The 16,816-nt window shown below is 42.2% G+C and overlaps 2 protein-coding genes across 3 annotated transcripts in view; one reads left to right on the top strand and one right to left on the bottom strand.

Annotated features, from left to right (window-relative positions):
* The window catches only part of exoc3 (exocyst complex component 3), a 59,075-nt gene that overhangs the window by 12,903 nt on the left and 29,356 nt on the right, over positions 1 to 16,816 (bottom strand). The window lies entirely within an intron of this gene.
* Positions 7,574 to 16,444, top strand: LOC124068887 (BOLA class I histocompatibility antigen, alpha chain BL3-7-like). Of its 2 annotated transcripts, none has more exons than XM_046407416.1 (7): positions 7,574 to 7,719; positions 8,243 to 8,512; positions 9,405 to 9,683; positions 10,176 to 10,475; positions 14,933 to 15,040; positions 15,456 to 15,473; positions 15,751 to 16,444. In XM_046407416.1, exons 1-7 carry the CDS (start codon positions 7,659 to 7,661, stop codon positions 15,816 to 15,818), a joined length of 1,104 nt encoding a protein of 367 aa, XP_046263372.1. In that variant the 5' UTR covers positions 7,574 to 7,658; the 3' UTR covers positions 15,819 to 16,444. The 2 variants fall into 2 exon arrangements, with proteins under 2 accessions (XP_046263372.1, XP_046263373.1); XM_046407417.1 differs by having other exon boundaries at positions 7,586 to 7,712; positions 8,239 to 8,512.

Raw genomic sequence — 16,816 nt, 5'->3', positions numbered from 1 at the left:
GGTAGGTAGGTATATTGTGCAAGGCAGTTCAGTGTGCAGAGATTTTTGCTGCCCTCTTCCTGACCCTGGACCGGTACAGGTCCTGGATGGAGGGAACGTCAGCTCCAATGATCCTCTCTGCAGCCCTGATTGTCCGTTGCAGTCTGGCCCTGTCACATTGGGTGGCTGACCCAAACCAGACAGTGATGGAGGTGCAGATGACAGACTGAATGATGGCTGAGTAGAAGGTGATCAGCAGCTAATTAGGCAGGTTAAACGTCCTTAGCTGTCTTGTGAAATGGTAGATCCCAGGAAACTAAAGGAGTCTACAGTGGATACAGTGTTGTTCTGAATGGTGAGGGGGTGATGGGAAGGGGGCTTCACCTATAGTCACAGTCGTTTTTGGATTCAGCTCCAGGTGGTTTTGACTGAACCAATGGACCAGCTGTTCTACTTCCTGTCTGTAAGCCGACTCGTGACCGTCTTGAATCAGGCCAATGACGGTTGTGTCATTTGCAAACTTCAGGATTTTCAGACAGGTTCTCTGAGACAGGTTCTCTGAGAGGCAATCTTTAGTGTAGAGGGAGAAGAGCAGTGGGGAGAGGACACATCCCTGGGGGGCGCCAGTGCTGAGGGACCAGGCTTTGGATGTAATGCTGCCCAATCTGACATGCTGTTGCCTGTCAATAAGGAAGCTGATGCTTCACAGAAGTAAAAGAGACTGAAAGATGGCTTCCTGCAATGAGAGTATATCAGGAATTCCACTAATTTATTTTATATAAATGTTAAATGTAATAATTTTATGTCACTTATGAGTTGCTAACTGGAGGCTGTTGGTGAGGCTAGTCGAACCTGATAGATGGTGATGGTGGTTGGACTGAGAGAGTCAACGTTCGGCACAACCTTTTAAAGAGAATGGATGGATTGCTGCACCAGTGACATTTCCAGCTGAATGCTTGGGGATCAGACTGTCTTTCTCGGTGTGACCACTAGAGGGCAACATGCGTCTGAAATCCCTCAGATGTGACAGAAGTCACCACAGAGACACCAGCTGCCAGAGGATTTTCACTCGTCTAGTGGTTCAGGAATGTCTTTATTTCACATACTATAACAATATTGGTCTCTTCTTGTAAAAGCCTGTTCTCTGTCGTAGCTCAGATCAACAACGTTTAGTCCAGTTTAAAAGGTGAAAATTAATTAATTGAAACCAAACGTGCACAATTTGTAATCAAATTAATGAAAAAATAATGTGAGAGGCAGTAGGACCTTTCAGTGTCCTCTTAAACACACAGCAGGTCATTTTAGCTGCATTGCCCTTGCTATAGAAAATTAAATCGGAGATTCATCTCTTACCCAGCCCAAGTAAACATCATACAGTCCAGAAATACAACACAAGCAAAGGTCTGAAACCCACAATCCATGATTTAATTCCGTTTTATCTATTGATCTCTGCCTCTAATACAAAAATTTCTGAATTTGACATTTTTGAGCACCAAGTATTATAATGATAATAGGTTAAGCGCCTCTCTCAAAACTCAAGAACACTTTACAAAAATAAAACAAATGAGACAAAGATAAAACAAATACAAGGAAAACAGACAAGAGCACCATACTATGGGACGATGTGGTTAGAGGGATTATGCTAATTTAAAGAGGTGAACTTTGAGTCTGGATTTGAACTGAGGGGAACTGAGTCAATGTTTCAGATGTCTGGAGGGAGTGAGTTCCAGAGTTGGGGAACAGACCAGCTGAAAATTCTGCTCCCCGTGGTGCTGAGGCGGGTGGAGGAAGAGGATCTGAGGGAGTGGGATGAGGTGGCGATGTGGAGGAGATCAGACAGATGGGGAGGGGCGGGGCTGTGGATGGCCTTGAATGTAAACAAGAGGATTTTCAATTCTATTTATTACAGGCGTATTACAGGGTTTGGCACCGCAGAGGTAATTAGTTAGTGAATTCAAATACCAGATTTCATAAAGACGTAATGTTTAAAATACTAACCCAACTTCTTCCCTGGAGTCCTTGTGCTTCCTCGTCTCACAGGTGCCCATGGATCGTGGTTTGACCTTCTACTGCTCGAAACTCACTGTGATTACTACTGTTTAATCATAATTTATTTTAATTCTGTTACTACTCTGTACAGCTGCTACCATTATTACTGTTACTAATACTGCTATCATAATCACCGTAAATCAACAGTAACACCAACAACACAATAATCAACAGCAAAATGTGTAAAATGTCAATCCATTCTACACAGTGTCTTAGCTGTTCCCAGGACTGCACCCTTCTGGACAGAGACCACCGATGTTGTACCTGGAATCTGCTGGAGCCACTCTTCTAGTCTGCGGGGCCACAGCCTCCAGTACCCGATTACCATTGGCCCCACTGTTGTTTTTACTCCCCACCTCTTGGTATTTTCTGGTGCTCCTTCTTCTTGATCTTGATGTCAGATCACTTCATTCATCACCACTGCCTTCTTCTGTTTGTTGACCACCACAATGTTGCATTGGTGTTCAATGTACGTAATCCCCCGTGGAAGAGGAAGGTGGAGGCCGAGATCAGGGAAAAACGGAGAGAAGTCAGTCAGTTACAGAGAGGAGTGATGAAAAAAGGGCTACCTAAGAACAAGTCTACACCTTAGGCACTGGAGACCACCAAACGAAGACTCACAGCTCTGGCTGCCTGTCTGAAGAGATACACACGAGAAGTAGAAGAATAAACAGGATGTTCTCCATAGAACCATCCAAACTGTACTTAGTGGCAGGGCAATAACTCAAGAACAGATCCAACCAGGGCTGAGATTGAACAGTAATGGAAGAATATATGGCAGAAGGAGGCTCACATTGCACCAATGCTCAGTGGCTAGTGGATCTAAGAGTGGACCACAGCAATCTCCCAGAAGGAGTAAAGATTTGGGTCAAGACTGAAATATCTTTGCAACTATGGAAGGGATTGCCATTAAGTTAGGTACTTAAGGACATCAAAGAGTGAACTGTTAAAACTTTCATTCACATCAGCCTCAGTGATATTTTATATTGCTAAGTAGCAAATATTAGCATGCTAATATACAGAACTTAGGTGCTATTTTCCTGCTGGTATTACCATGTTAGCATCCTGACATTGGCATTTCCCTTAAAGCACAGCTGTAGCTCAGTAAAGCGACACAGAGCTGCTAGCATAGCTGTAGACTCTTAGTCTTATTGTTGTCTGTACTTATTGTTCATGTTGCATGGAATTTCACAACTCCCTTTAGGTTTGACCAACTACAATTACCTCTTACAGATGCATGATAATATCAGCATGTGATCGTGTCATCCAATAAAGGAATGAAAATGCAATGTTGGCATCAGCCAGAAATGAACGCTTTGGCCAGTATGACAGGTTGATAAGATTAAACGAAATGAAATGGTGAAATCTCATGAACACACACATGTTGTTACAGGTGGCGTTCGTCAGGCTGAAACAAGTGATTTTGTCCAGTTTATGCAGTTCAATATAGTTTGGTGAATCCCACAGTACAAGGTCAACCCAGCGTACAAAATTTGATTTTATTTCATAGTTTATGCATTGCTAAACTCAAGCAGAATTCAATTTTATTCATTTTAAAAAAGGTTGGTGTTGTCAAAGTTGTTTTTTATGGTTGCTATTACATTTTTTTATTATCATGAGAATGAGAGGTTCTTTAATATTTCACTATTTAAAACCCCAAATCATTTGCTCATCATGTCAGATGACTTCATTTGACTCTTGTGCTCAAGGAAATTTGAAAAGCACATTAGGTTTGTCTGTCTGTCTGTATTGTTGAGAGACTTCTCCAGGTGACTGTTCTGCACAGGGGCAATGCTAGACAGATGGCTCTACTGGGGCACAGCCCCCAACCCACCATAATCACCCAAATTGGTTTTTTGTTTTTAAAGCCTGATTCAAATGAAATATGAATTACACTGCTATAACATTTGCTTCACCAGTTTCCCTTGCTTAGTTCATTATTGTTGACGTTACTCTGACTGAAGCAGCTACTGGTAAAGGTAAAAATGTAGCCATGTATTATTAATGTACGAAGATACTTGTTTCAACATACATGAACGTTCTCAACAGGTCTTAGGGCAGAAATGGTTTAGATGTGCATGCAAATAATAACAAAACCTGACTCAAGTGACTGAATTTTCTTCTCTTCTGCATTTAACAACAAGAATTAATAATTGCAGCACAGTTTCAGAACGAGGGACATTTCAAGAATCTAGCTACGTTATGATTTCAGCTGTCTTAATTGAAGTATACTGCATATAACCTGAAACTAATAAAATGTATTCACCTGGAATTTGTGAGTCTAAACTGTAAGACCTATCATTGTGTTGTTTTGTTTTGTATGTCATATGGCTAATTTATATGACCGAAAGTCTTTGTGCATATATGGGATAAATGAAAGAGAGGGTTACAGACGAGACAGCACAGTTGTATGAAAGATGGTGAGCAGACTAGGATAAGCATGTTAGCTCAAGATGTAAAGGATGTAAAGATCTGTAAGTTGAAGAAGATGTCAGAACATCATGTGAGGCTACAAGAGAATTAGCCGATTTGTCTGGGTCAGTCAACATTGAGAAGGTGAAGTGTCAGAGTACAGGTACATGAAAGAAGCAAGATCCATGGAGAAAGTGCAGAAGCATTTTTTCTCAGAGCCAGCAAAGCAGACATCCATACCCCTCTGACTCATAAGCACGTGTCTGTTCATCGGGTCAGAAAGAGGAGGCAGGTCACGGAACATGTGAGTGATGTAGTGAAAGTTACTGCAAATGTGGGCGTAGCTGCAGAGGGTGCAGCTATGAAGCATCACGGCAACGTTCTTGAGCTCATATTGTTGCTGAGAAAATATGATGTCTTCCTACGAGAACATGTTAGGGGTTGTATTGAGAAGAGCAAGAAGCAGATGGGAACTAAAGGAAGAGGAGGATTCTTGGTATCAATGATGTCCAAAACAACAGTAAACAAAGTCATTGAAGTAATAAGAAATTTCATTCAAAAGAAAATTGCTGTTGATTTGAAAAACAGACAAATTCATGTTTGGATTACCCCGCACTCAGTTCATTCAGTTAAAATCACTCACCTCCCACCCAGTCCCCATCACCACAGGTGTGCCCCAGGGCTCTGTCTTGGGGCACACCTGTTGTCCCCTGTTGATCATCATTTACCTTCTCCCCCTCGGTCACATTTTCCACTAACATCAAATCCATTGTCACTGCTACGCGGATGACTCCCAGCTTTACGTTTCAACCAAACCCAACTCCACACTCTCACCTTGCTCACTCATGAGTTGCTTCGTGACGCTGCTCTTGTGTCCTGTTGTTTTATTTCAACAAGTTAAAACATGGTGCAAACGTGCTGTGTCGTTAACTGGCGCAATCGTTGATCATGATCACTTCCATAAAAAAACGATGGGGTGAGATCGTTCATTTCAGAGTGAGTGGATCTGAGTGAGTGCATTGAAAAAAATAGACTGTGCACTGTATCATATTCATGTATTTTCAATTTTTGTGGTTTTCTGAAAATAAAATGAATGGCTGTTAATCTTCCTCTACTTATTTCTATTTATCCTTAACATGTCAGGCACAGGAAAATCTCCTTGCCTGCTACTTGCTCATATGACGACAAACACCAGACCAACACTTTACAAAGAAAGTTAATAAAACGATGCCTGGTGGTGATAATAAATATTGTAGTTCAGTGGGAATATATGAAACTATATTCCAAATACTTTAATATTAAAAAACAGCCATAAGAAGTCCTGAGAACATGTGCCATTTACTCAAGCAATAATGACAAGCTCAGCTTCGAACAATCGCAGCATTTATATCCATTGTCCTGTCAACGTGCTCATATGGATCAATTCCACCAATTTTACTATTTTTTTTTTCGAGGAACCCAGCCTTTGGAACAGGGTCCAGCTTGTCTCGGTACGATCCATTTTTTCCGTCCTCTCTCTCTCTCACAGCACCGTATCTATTGTGAAATGATGTAAACAAAAGACTTTTGCCCGTGACACAATCCATTGCGAGGTCACATGCCCATTTGAGCCCCATAGAGTTTTACCAAGACCGCAAGGTAACGAGTCTTGTTAAGCTAACATCGAAAATTTTGTTGCTAAAAATCCAGTTGATTCTCTTTGTCAAGGCATTTAATGCAGAAGTAGTTCCTTCAGAGCGTAATAAGATTTGGTTCTCAAGTGATGGTACAGTTCGACACGTGATCGTGCTACACCAGAGTACTCACTTTATGCCAACAGAACAGCAACATGGCTGCCTCCATGGTTTTATTCAACGTTACCGATAAAGACAAAAACAGCCGAAAGTCCTCTGTATTGGGCCGAATGGATTCTAAACAGTGCTGTATACATAGCCGCGTCCTTTTTGCTGTTAGCTTAACAAGACTTGTTATTTTTAATGTACTAACAATTGTGTAGCCCCCAGACTGCGGAGCGGAAATCAATTTCTAAGACTTTTCGTGGTTCATCTTGCAGTCTAGTAAAATTCTATGATAAAACTTCCCACGTGGATGCTGTGATGTGATTGGAGCAGAAGCAGCCAATCACAAGTTTTCGCCATCCCAGTGCTCTGATTGGTTGACCTTTGTGGCACATCTATAATGTGCAAACTTGAGCGAGAGCACAAGTGAAGTTGAACAAGCGTGGCTGAGGCAGACTGAGGCAAAGTCGCATTGTGAAGTCCACCTGAGCGTGGAGGAAGATATTTTTTGATCACAGAATCGATTTTTGTGTGCTCAACCATAGGTTGTGTGCGCTCGAATTTAATTTTTCACACTCAAAATTTCCCTGTGCGCGCTCAGAATTGTGGCATGAATATAATTCCATACTCCTCCCTCTATCTCGCTGTCCCCTCTGCCCTCCCTGCTACCGTGGGGAGCAGAGCATTCAGCCTCTGCTGAACAGCTCTGGAACTTACTTCCACCTGACCTCCATAACACTGACTCACTCCCACATTTCAAATCCAAACTCAGAACCCATCTGTCTGGACTAGCCTACCTCCTCTGACCACAACTGCATTGTCTATTTTAAATTGTATTTTATTGTCTATTATTGTTGCTAATATTGTGTCTGTTTTTATGATTAATGATGTCAGGTGACCTTGAGTGTCTAGAAAGGAGCCTATAAATAAAATGCATCATTGGTATTAATTTCAAAATTTTATTAGCTCATAATCGCAAGTTAGAATAAATGTACGGCATACCTGTGGTTTAAGTGGTCAATACAATCGCCACACACACACACACTTGGCTCCAGGTTCGAATCCCGGTCTGGGCCCTTCTATGTGGAGTTTGCATGTTTAAATTGCCCCTAGGTGTGAGTGTGAGAGTGTGTGGTTGTCTGTCTTTGTGTGTTGGCCCTGCGATTGACTGGCGACCAGTCCAGGATGTACCCCGCCTCTCGCCCGTAGTCAGCTGGGATAGGCTCCAGCTCCCCCGCGACCCTGACGGATAAGCGGTATAGAAAATGGATGGATGGATGAAACGACTGACGACAAATCTAGAGAGAAATGCAGAAATGCAGAAACGACGTGCTGAATTCTCATTGGCTCTCATGGACGCACACCGAAAGTCCCCACTTTGGGAGTGACTGAGTCCGTAACTGCATTAAAAAACACGTGGATGTCTGTTATGGTCTGAAAATGAAGACCCTGGTCTTCATGGTCCTCCTGGGAACAGGTCTGCACGTCGCGGTGGTTTCAGGTCAGTTCACTTTATTTTAAGTTTGATGTTAAAAGGCAAAACGCGTCGCTTCCTCATAACTCAGTCCGCTCTGCACACACGAACTGAAGGTGCGTTTGATTGTCTTTGGTGATCACAGAACTTACAGAGAATAGAAATAGAAATGAGATATGTAGAAATGAAGAAAAAGATTTTTTATAAAACGTGACAAAACACTAATCTTAAAGTTGAAGGTGGGAAACTCTGTCAGTAGTTACTGCGGCTCCCACCTTCAGTCCTCTCAGTCTACTCGGTCTTTTACCCACACGTTTTCATCGAGACAAGATGAAACATTATTTTTGTTGCTTCTCTTATGTCACGTTTCATCAGCAGGTAACAAAACCCTTTAAATATTTACGTTAAAAGAATGAAAATTTACTTTACTTTTCTTTTGCTTTTACTGAATTCTATTGAATACGTCATGTTTATATCTGCATATTTTATTTGTATGTGTTATATTCATTTTCTATTCATACTGAATGTATAAACCTTGTTCGTCCTGCAGTCAAACACTCCCTGAAGTATTTCATGACTGGGTCTTCTGGACTCCCGAACTTCCCGGAGTTTGTTGTCGTCGGTTTTGTTGATGATGTTCTGGTGGCTTCCTGCGACTCCGACAAAACGACACCAGAAGCGAAACATGATGGCGTGAAAAAGTTGTTCCAAAATGATCCTCAGCATTTTGAGGTGTACAACCAAGCGTGTTTTATAAGTCTGCCCAGCTTCTTTAAAGACACGATGCATACCTTGAAACAGCGCTTCAACCAAAGTGGAGGTAAAGTATATATCATCAAATTATAAACTGAACTCTATGCAGTCAAACAGGGCGGCACAGTGACACAGTGGTTAGCATTGGAGCCTCCGTGTCCCTGCGTGGGTTTTGTCCCGCTACTCCGGCTTCCTCCCGCAGTCCCAAAAACATGCACAAGAGGTTAACTGGCTACAACGTCCCTACGTGTGAGCGTGTGTGGTCGTCTGTGTGTCAGTCCAGTCCAGGGTGGACCTGAGGACCAGTCCTCTTGCCCATAGTCAGCTGTGATTGGCTCCAGCCCCCCGCGACCCTGACGGATAAAGGGAAAGAAAATGGATGGATGCACTCAAATTTTCAGCGTTGTTTTTGGTTCTTTTGTTTGGATTTGTTTGTGAATTTGTTATGTTGTGAACACTTTGAAACGCTAATAACATGAGGGTACACTAATTAACATTTGTTAGTTCAATAATAAGCATTAACTAGCAGTTAGTTAACAGTTGCCAGCAATAACAATAACAATAACAATAATGTTTATAGTGCCAGTTATTCAGTAGACCCAGCCTGCAGTATGTTGCCATGTTATGTTTGTGTTTCTGCATTTCCAGAAACAAAAGAAAAGGAGTAACAGAATAATTTTTAAGTTACGTACAATCTCCTTGCGTCCAACTGTGCAGCTTGCACACCATTGTTAAAGGGTTAATTATGGTTCAGTAATGCTGTTCTGAACCTTTATGCATTTATGAAGTGCTGCTTAATCCATGGGATCCATGTTTTCCACTAATCTCAACCAAAAATAAGTCAGAAATTGGAGGATGGATAATGACAATGATAAAAAGGTCTGCTGGTAATAAAATGGCTTACTGTGAACTACGTGACATTCATATTAATTAACATGTTTATCCTCTCTCTCTCTCAGGTGTCCACCTTTTGCAGAAAATGTACGGCTGTGAGTGGGATGATGAGACTGGAGAGATTAATGGATTTAACCAGTACGGTTATGATGGAGAGGACTTGATATCATTTGACCTGAAGACGATGACATGGATCACACCAAAACCACAGGCTTTCAGCACCAAACTGAGCTGGGATGCTGACAAAGCAAGAATAAAAAACAATGAGATACGCCTCATTCAGATTTTCCCTGAGTGGTTGAAGACGTATTTGGCTTATGGCAACAGCTCTCTGCTGAGGACAGGTAGAGTCACATGACCTGATGTGGTTCAATGGACACAATAATGTTCATATAACCTGCTCAGACTGAACTGTCACTGTGTTGTCACTCTGATCAGTCTCATATTACGTGCTTCTTCTGTCAAAACAGCGAGACGGGACTTGTGTTTATACCTGCAAAACGCATGATTCACATCAGCCTCGGCTGTATTTTTTTAAATATTTGCATGCAAATGTTAGACTGTAAGTTTGTAGTCTTCCTGTTGTGTGTAGTTGCTTATTTATGGTGGATGAATTTCACCACTCCTACTGTTGATCCACCTTTAGGGTTATTCAGCCACTGTTATCTCATAGGGATGCACGATAATATCAGCATGTCATCGTATCTGCAGATGAAGGCTTTAAAGTGAATTTATTCATCTGTTTCCTGTTTTCTTTTCCTTTCTTTTTCACTCTTTCTTTTATGTTTCTCTTTTATGTTTTATGTTTCTCTTTGTCACACTTTCTCTCTCTGCAGATCTTCCCTCAGTGTCTCTCCTCCAGAAGACTCCCTCCTCTCCAGTCAGCTGCCACGCTACAGGTTTCTATCCTGAGAGAGCCACACTCAGCTGGAGGAACGATGGAGAGGAGCTTCATGAGGACGTGGAGCTCGGAGAGATCCTCCCCAACCACGATGGAACCTTCCAGATGAGTGCTGAGCTGAAGCTTTCATCAGTCACACCTGAAGACTGGAGCAGGTACACCTGTGTGTTTCAGCTCTCAGGTGTGAAGGAGATCGTCACCAAACTGGACAAAGCAGACATCAGGACCAACTGGGGTAAGACAAGACAAGACAAGACAACTTTATTTGTATAGCCCATTTTTACAAGCAGTTTGTCTCAAAGGGCTTTACATAACATCAGCAACATCCTCTGCCCTTCGACCCTCACATCGACTAAGGAAAAACTCCCAGAAAAACCTTTAACAGGAAAAAATGGAAGAAACCTCAGGGTGAGCAACAGAGGAGGGATCCCTCACCCAGGACGGGCAGACGTGCAATGGATGTTGTACAGGCAGGAAAGCAGTTAACAACATGAGAACAACTTTACTAAAAAGACAAGTAAAACAAAATCTCAACCGTTTAGTTTCACTTTTGATACCACCTCAATATGATTTTAACATTTCACAAGACTGAAATTATAGTAATGAAATTATAATGAACTGCTATATCATTCATGTATGATTCTATTCAGTTCAATTTCGGCCTGCAAGGGAGAACCACCCCGCCGATAGTCGATGCACAGAAGAATTTCAGGCAGATGTCAACAGTAGACATTGGGTTGGTCATAGAGCCGGATGCAGTTCAACATGAAGATCTGGATGGAGAGATACCTGCAGAAAGATACACAGAGAGAGAGAGAGAGAAAGGGAGGGAGAGACACAAAACTACGAGGAGAGCTGGACACACAGTTAGTGACATAATATAATGAATTGTATGTTAATCTGACGAGGGGAGAGGATAGAAGAGGAAAAGGAGGAGGGGGAACTGCTTGGTGGATCATGTTTGTGTCCCCCGGCAGCATAGGCCTATAGCAGCATAGACCAATGCTATCCTGCCTATCAGCAGGGGTGCCTGATAGCTAAAGGCTCGTCCTCCCGTTCTACTTTTATGAATTCTGGGAACTGCAAGTAAACCTGCACTCTGTGATCTGAGTGATCTATTGGGAATATATGGGACTATTAGATCCTGCAGGTATGATGGGGCGAGTCCATTTAGGGCCTTAAATGTAAGTAGGAGAATTTTAAAGCCTATTCTGAATTTTACCGGAAGCCAGTGAAGAGAAGCTAAGATGGGGGAGATATGATCCCTTTTACTGATTCCTGTTAAAACTCTAGCTGCTGCATTCTGGATCAGCTGCAGGCTATTAATAGAGTAATTTGGACACCCTGGCAATAGTGAGTTGCAGTAATCCAGCCTAGAAGTAACGAAAGCATGGACAAGTTTTTCAGCATCGCCCTGAGAGAGGACACTCCTAATCTTAGCAATATTACGGAGGTGAAAGAAGGCGGTCTTAGAGGTCTGTTTAATGTGATGGATAAATGACACGTCCTGATCGAAGATAACGCTGAGGTTCCTCGCAGTCGTACTGGAGGCCAAAGTAATGCCGTCCAGAGAAAGAATATTATCAGCTATTCTAGTTCTAAGGTGTTTGGGGAATAGAACAATGATCTCAGTTTTGTCTGAGTTTAATAATAAAAAATTGGAGGTCATCCAGTCCTTTATGTCCTTAAGACATGCCTGGAGTCTGGCTAATGGCTCTGTTTCTTCAGGCTTTAAGGATAAGTACAGCTGAGTGTCATCAGCATAACAATGAAAGTTTATGCCATGTTTCTGAATAATATTTCCTAGAGGGAGCATGTATAAAGTGAACAGGATCGGCCCAAGCACTGAACCCTGTGGAACACCGAGGTTAACCCTTATATATGAAGAGGTAACATCATTAACGTGAACAAAGTGAAATCTATCTGTTAAATATGATTTGAACCAGCATAGCGCAGTCCCTGTGATCCTAGTCTCATGTTCTAATCTGTGTAATAAAATGTTGTGATCTACTGTGTCGAAAGCAGCACTGAGATCCAGTAGAACGAGTATGGAGACAAGCCTGCGGTCCGATGCCATGAGGAGGTCATTTGTGACTTTAAGCAGTGCTGTTTCTGTGCTGTGATGGGCTCTGAAACCAGACTGAAACATCTCAAAGAGACTGTTCCTGTGTAGGTGATCAATCAACTGATTTGCAACCACCCTTTGAGTATTTTAGATAAGAACGGGAGGTTGGATATCGGCCTATAGTTTGCTAAGATGTCTGGGTCAAGTGAAGGTTTTTTAAGTAAAGGTCTAATGACAGCGGTTTTAAACGCCTGTGGTACATAACCTGTTGTTAAGGATAAGTTGATCTGATCTAAGAGGGAAACGCCAATCAAGGGAAAGACGTCCTTGAGGAGCTTAGTTGGGATGGGGTCTAAGAGACATGTAGTTGGGTTAGATTTGTTGATGCTGGAGGTCAGCTCGGGGAGGTCTATGGGCAGGAACCTGTCCAGAGATGGAGTAGGATTAAAAGAGATTTCTAGAGATGGCACTATATCGGCTATTCTGGGGAGATCTTTATTGATTTTTTCTCTAATGTTATTGATTTTATTGGTGAAAAAACTCATGAAGTCTTCACTACTAAGAGCTGCAGGAATACAAGGCTCAACAGAGCTGTGACTCTTGGTCAGCCTGGCTACAGTGTTAAAGAGAAAACGTGGGTTGTTCTTGTTTTGCTCTATTAATGTTGAATAATAGGCAGTTCTGGCTTCACGAAGGGCCTTTTTGTATGCCAATAGACTGTCTTTCCAGGCTCTCTGGGATTCAGCTGATTTGGAGGAGTACCACTTCCTCTCCATCCGTCTTGATGTTTGTTTAAGTGTTCGTATATTTGAATTATACCAAGGAGCTAGCCTCCTATGATTTGTAACCTTTTTTTTCGTTGGAGCAACCATATCTAAAACTGTGTGCAACGTGGCTGCAGTGTTATTAACAAAAGAATCAATTTCTGCAGGCGTAACGTTCAAATCAGTACGGTCTGTTGTACTGGTACATGGTGCTGAGGGGAGCTGTGATGGGATTGCATCCCTAAATCTGTCTACACTATCTTCAGAGAGGCATCTGGTATAGTAGATCTTTTTGTTGTGTGCTGTAAAGTCTGTTAGAGTTAGTTCAAAAGTTAAAAGTGAATGGTCTGAAAGGAGAGGGTTTTGAGGGACAACTAACAGGTTCTCAGTTTCTAGACCGTAGGTGAGAACCAGATCGAGTGTGTGATTGTGGCAGTGTGTTGGTTCATTCACTATCTGAAGGAAACCTATTGAATCTAAGAGTGAACTAAAGGCTGAGTCAGAGTCAACATCCATATGAATGTTAAAGTCACCTACTATAATGACTTTATCTGTACTGAGCACTAAACTAGATAAGAAGTCAGAAAACTCAGACAGGAACTCTGAGTAAGCAGCAGCAGGTGGGCGATACACAACAACTAATAAAACTGGCTTTTCTGACTTCCAGTTTTGGTGAGACAGGCTGAGAGCGAGACTCTCAAATGAGCTATAGATGGATTTAGGTTTGGGGTTAATCTGAAGACTGGAGTGGTAGATTGCTGCCACTCCTCCTCCTCGGCCTGTGCCTCGAGGAACATGACAGTTAATATAACCAGATGGAGTTGATTCATTTAAACTAACATATTCTTCATCCCGTAACCAAGTCTCAATGAGGCAGAATATATCAGACTGATGATCAATAATTAGATCACTGACTAGGAGGGATTTTGATGGTTATTTTGATTAACACTTCTTAACTTTTGTGCTAGTTGGACTGTGAGAGGACGAGGCACTGACACTATTTCTATGGGATTGTTAAACTTAGTATTACTGTGTGCATTTATATTTTTATTTATTCTACTTTTAACGGAGGGCGGCAGTCCTACAGAAGCAGCTTCCTGGCATCGACCCTGGGTTGTCAGGGTGTTGGTTGTCTAATAAACTTGGCCATATTGGTAGAAATAAGAGCCGCACCACCCCAAGTGGGATGAACGCCGTCTCTGCTAATGAGGCCAGGTTTTCCCCAGAAAGTCTCCCAGTTATCTATAAAGGCCACGTTGTTTTCTGGACACCACCGTGACAGCCAGCGACGGAGCGATGACATGCGGCTAAACATATCATCACTGGTCAGATTCGGGAGGGGACCAGAGAACACTACGGAGTCCGACATGGTTTTTGCCAAATTACACACCGACTCAATATTGACTTTGGTGACCTCCGACTGGCGTAGCCGAGTGTCATTAGTGCCGACGTGAATTATAATCTTACCATATTTACTCTTATCTTTCGCCAGCAGCTTTAAATTGCCCTCTATGTCGCCCGCTCTGGCCCCCGGGATGCATTTGACTATGGTCGCTGGTGTCGGCTTCACATATCGCAAAACAGAATCGCCAATAACCAGGGTCGGTTTCTCAGCGGGTGTGTCGCTGAGTGGGGAAAAGCGGTTAGACACATGAAGCGGTTGGTGGTGAACCAAGGGCCTTTGTTTTGGACTACGCTTCTTTCGAACCGCCACCCAACCTCCCTGACTTCCCGGCTGCTCGGGGGCTGCCGGGGGGCGGCTGACATCAGCTAAAGTAGCTAAAGGTCTGAGGCTGAGGTCATTTGTTGTTGTTGTTCCTTCCAGTGGTGGAGACAAAGTGTGAATGTTCTGTTTGGTTCCAGTTCCTCCCTCAGAGTTTCCTACTGGTGCAGTTGTTGGAGTTGTTGTAGGACTTCTGCTGCTGACACTCTGCATCTCTGGACTCCTCATGCGGAGAAGGAACAGAACTGGTGAGTGAAGCCATCGTTGCTCCACTGTTGGATTTAACATACGTGTTGAACTGGCTGATGTTCAGAGGAGCTCAGAGGTCCTCAGCAGATGTACTGTATGTGTTAGTATAAGTACACACTGTAGGTATGGATGCGCAGTATTTGGTGTTTGTCAGTATCTGATGTGCTGATGGGCTGCTGTGGAGGAGTTAAAATATTATTATCATGTCTGCTCTTATCGAGATGTTCATCTGATGCTGATATTTCAGTTTAAAGTCTTTATCAGCTGATACAAATGACATTCAGATTTTATATGAATAACATGTTAAAGCTGCAGTCCTGCCTTTATATTCAAAGCAGAAGTCTGTGGTTTTTGTTTTCTTTGAATAAATTTGGATTGAACTTTTAATACTGTAACCTCTCATCTGTGTTTCAGGATTCAGACCAGCAGAGAGTAAGTTTGCTTTTGTGAAAAATAAAATAGTAGTGTTTTAATATTAAAAATAATGTTGTATTATTTGTGACCATTAGAAATCAGTCATTCATTAATAGATGAGATGCTTATTGTTTATTAAATTTTCAGTTCATCAATCTTTACTTTGTGTCTGCTAATGTGACATAAACTTTTTGCTGTAGATTAAAAAGACAAACTTTTTCTACATTGTTTGCTGTATTTACTGTTTATAAAAGTGGACTTGATGCAGTTTCACAGTTTGTTTCTGACCTCACAGCTCCTGACGACGACTCTGAGGCCTCTGAGAACCTGAATCTAAGACCTGTTGACAAACGCACTGGATGAGTTCCTGCATGTGACTTGTATCACATTATGCAGCTTCACAGAAGTAAAAGAGACTGAAAGATGACTTCCTGCAATGAAAGTGTCATAGTACGTATGATTCATTTGCCTAAGGCATAAATAGTTGTCACTTGATGTCACTTTATCCATTTCTATTTGATATTTAAAATCAGTTGTAAAAACTGTGTCCAACATTTTCATGAATCTTTATGTTGCCAAACCAAATGAGTTCCTAACTGGAGCCTGTTGGTGAGGCTGGTTGAACCTGATAGACGGTGATGGTGGTTGGACTGAGCGAGTCAAAGCTTTCTCATGAAGTTTCCTATCAAGTCAGTCAGTGTAGTTTAGCAGCAGAGCAGATACAATGTAGATACAAGACCGCAGAGCGTCTGCTGTTTGCTCTGGTGAGTGAAGGACTTAAAGGCAGCTTGAGGACACGTCCGGTTGGTGTTATGTTCAAAACATCATTAACATGAATACTGGGCTTCCATGGCAACGCTCAGCCAGCCAAGTGTCCACCTTTTTATTTTGTATTGATGGACATAAATGGATGAGAAAATCGAATGTATTGCTCTTTTGTTTTGCGCCTCACTTTTCAATAAAGTCCACAACTTTCAAATGTCTGTCTCTTTACTTAAGTCCACATGTTGACCTGTGACTGAAGTTGCAGTTTAGCAGTTTAATGTCTCATCCTGCAGGGACACCTGTGCTGTTTTCTCCTTTTTATACAAAATGAAATGAGTGAGTCGTCCTACTACCCACCCAAGTCAATCTGTTACAGTCCAGAGTTACGGCAACAGAACCACACCCACCTCCACCTGCGAGGTAACAGCAGGAGCAGCTCGGTCCTTCACACACACACACACACGTTTTGAACAAAATAAGATGAGGAAGTTATTTTTCTTGCTTCTCTCTTTGCCAGGTAAAACACACTTCAGTCTTTTCTTTTAAGCTTTCTGCTTCACTTTTCACTCTGCGTTTTGTGTCGACGGTCACGCGAG

Source organism: Scatophagus argus, chromosome 13, assembly GCF_020382885.2.
Source record: "Scatophagus argus isolate fScaArg1 chromosome 13, fScaArg1.pri, whole genome shotgun sequence".
Taxonomy (NCBI): domain Eukaryota; kingdom Metazoa; phylum Chordata; class Actinopteri; family Scatophagidae; genus Scatophagus; species Scatophagus argus.
The sequence above is the reverse complement of the archived record's forward strand: the minus strand, read 5'-3'. Positions and strand labels throughout refer to the sequence as shown.

Bases quoted from the DNA above. Each gene is read 5' to 3' on its own strand.
- LOC124068887 (XM_046407416.1), top strand. From the start codon at position 7,659: ATGAAGACCCTGGTCTTCATGGTCCTCCTGGGAACAGGTCTGCACGTC. The intron at 7,720-8,242 runs GTCAGTTCACTT...TTCGTCCTGCAG, and splicing joins GCACGTCGCGGTGGTTTCAG to TCAAACACTCCCTGAAGTAT. The intron at 10,476-14,932 runs GTAAGACAAGAC...GTTTGGTTCCAG, and splicing joins AGACATCAGGACCAACTGGG to TTCCTCCCTCAGAGTTTCCT.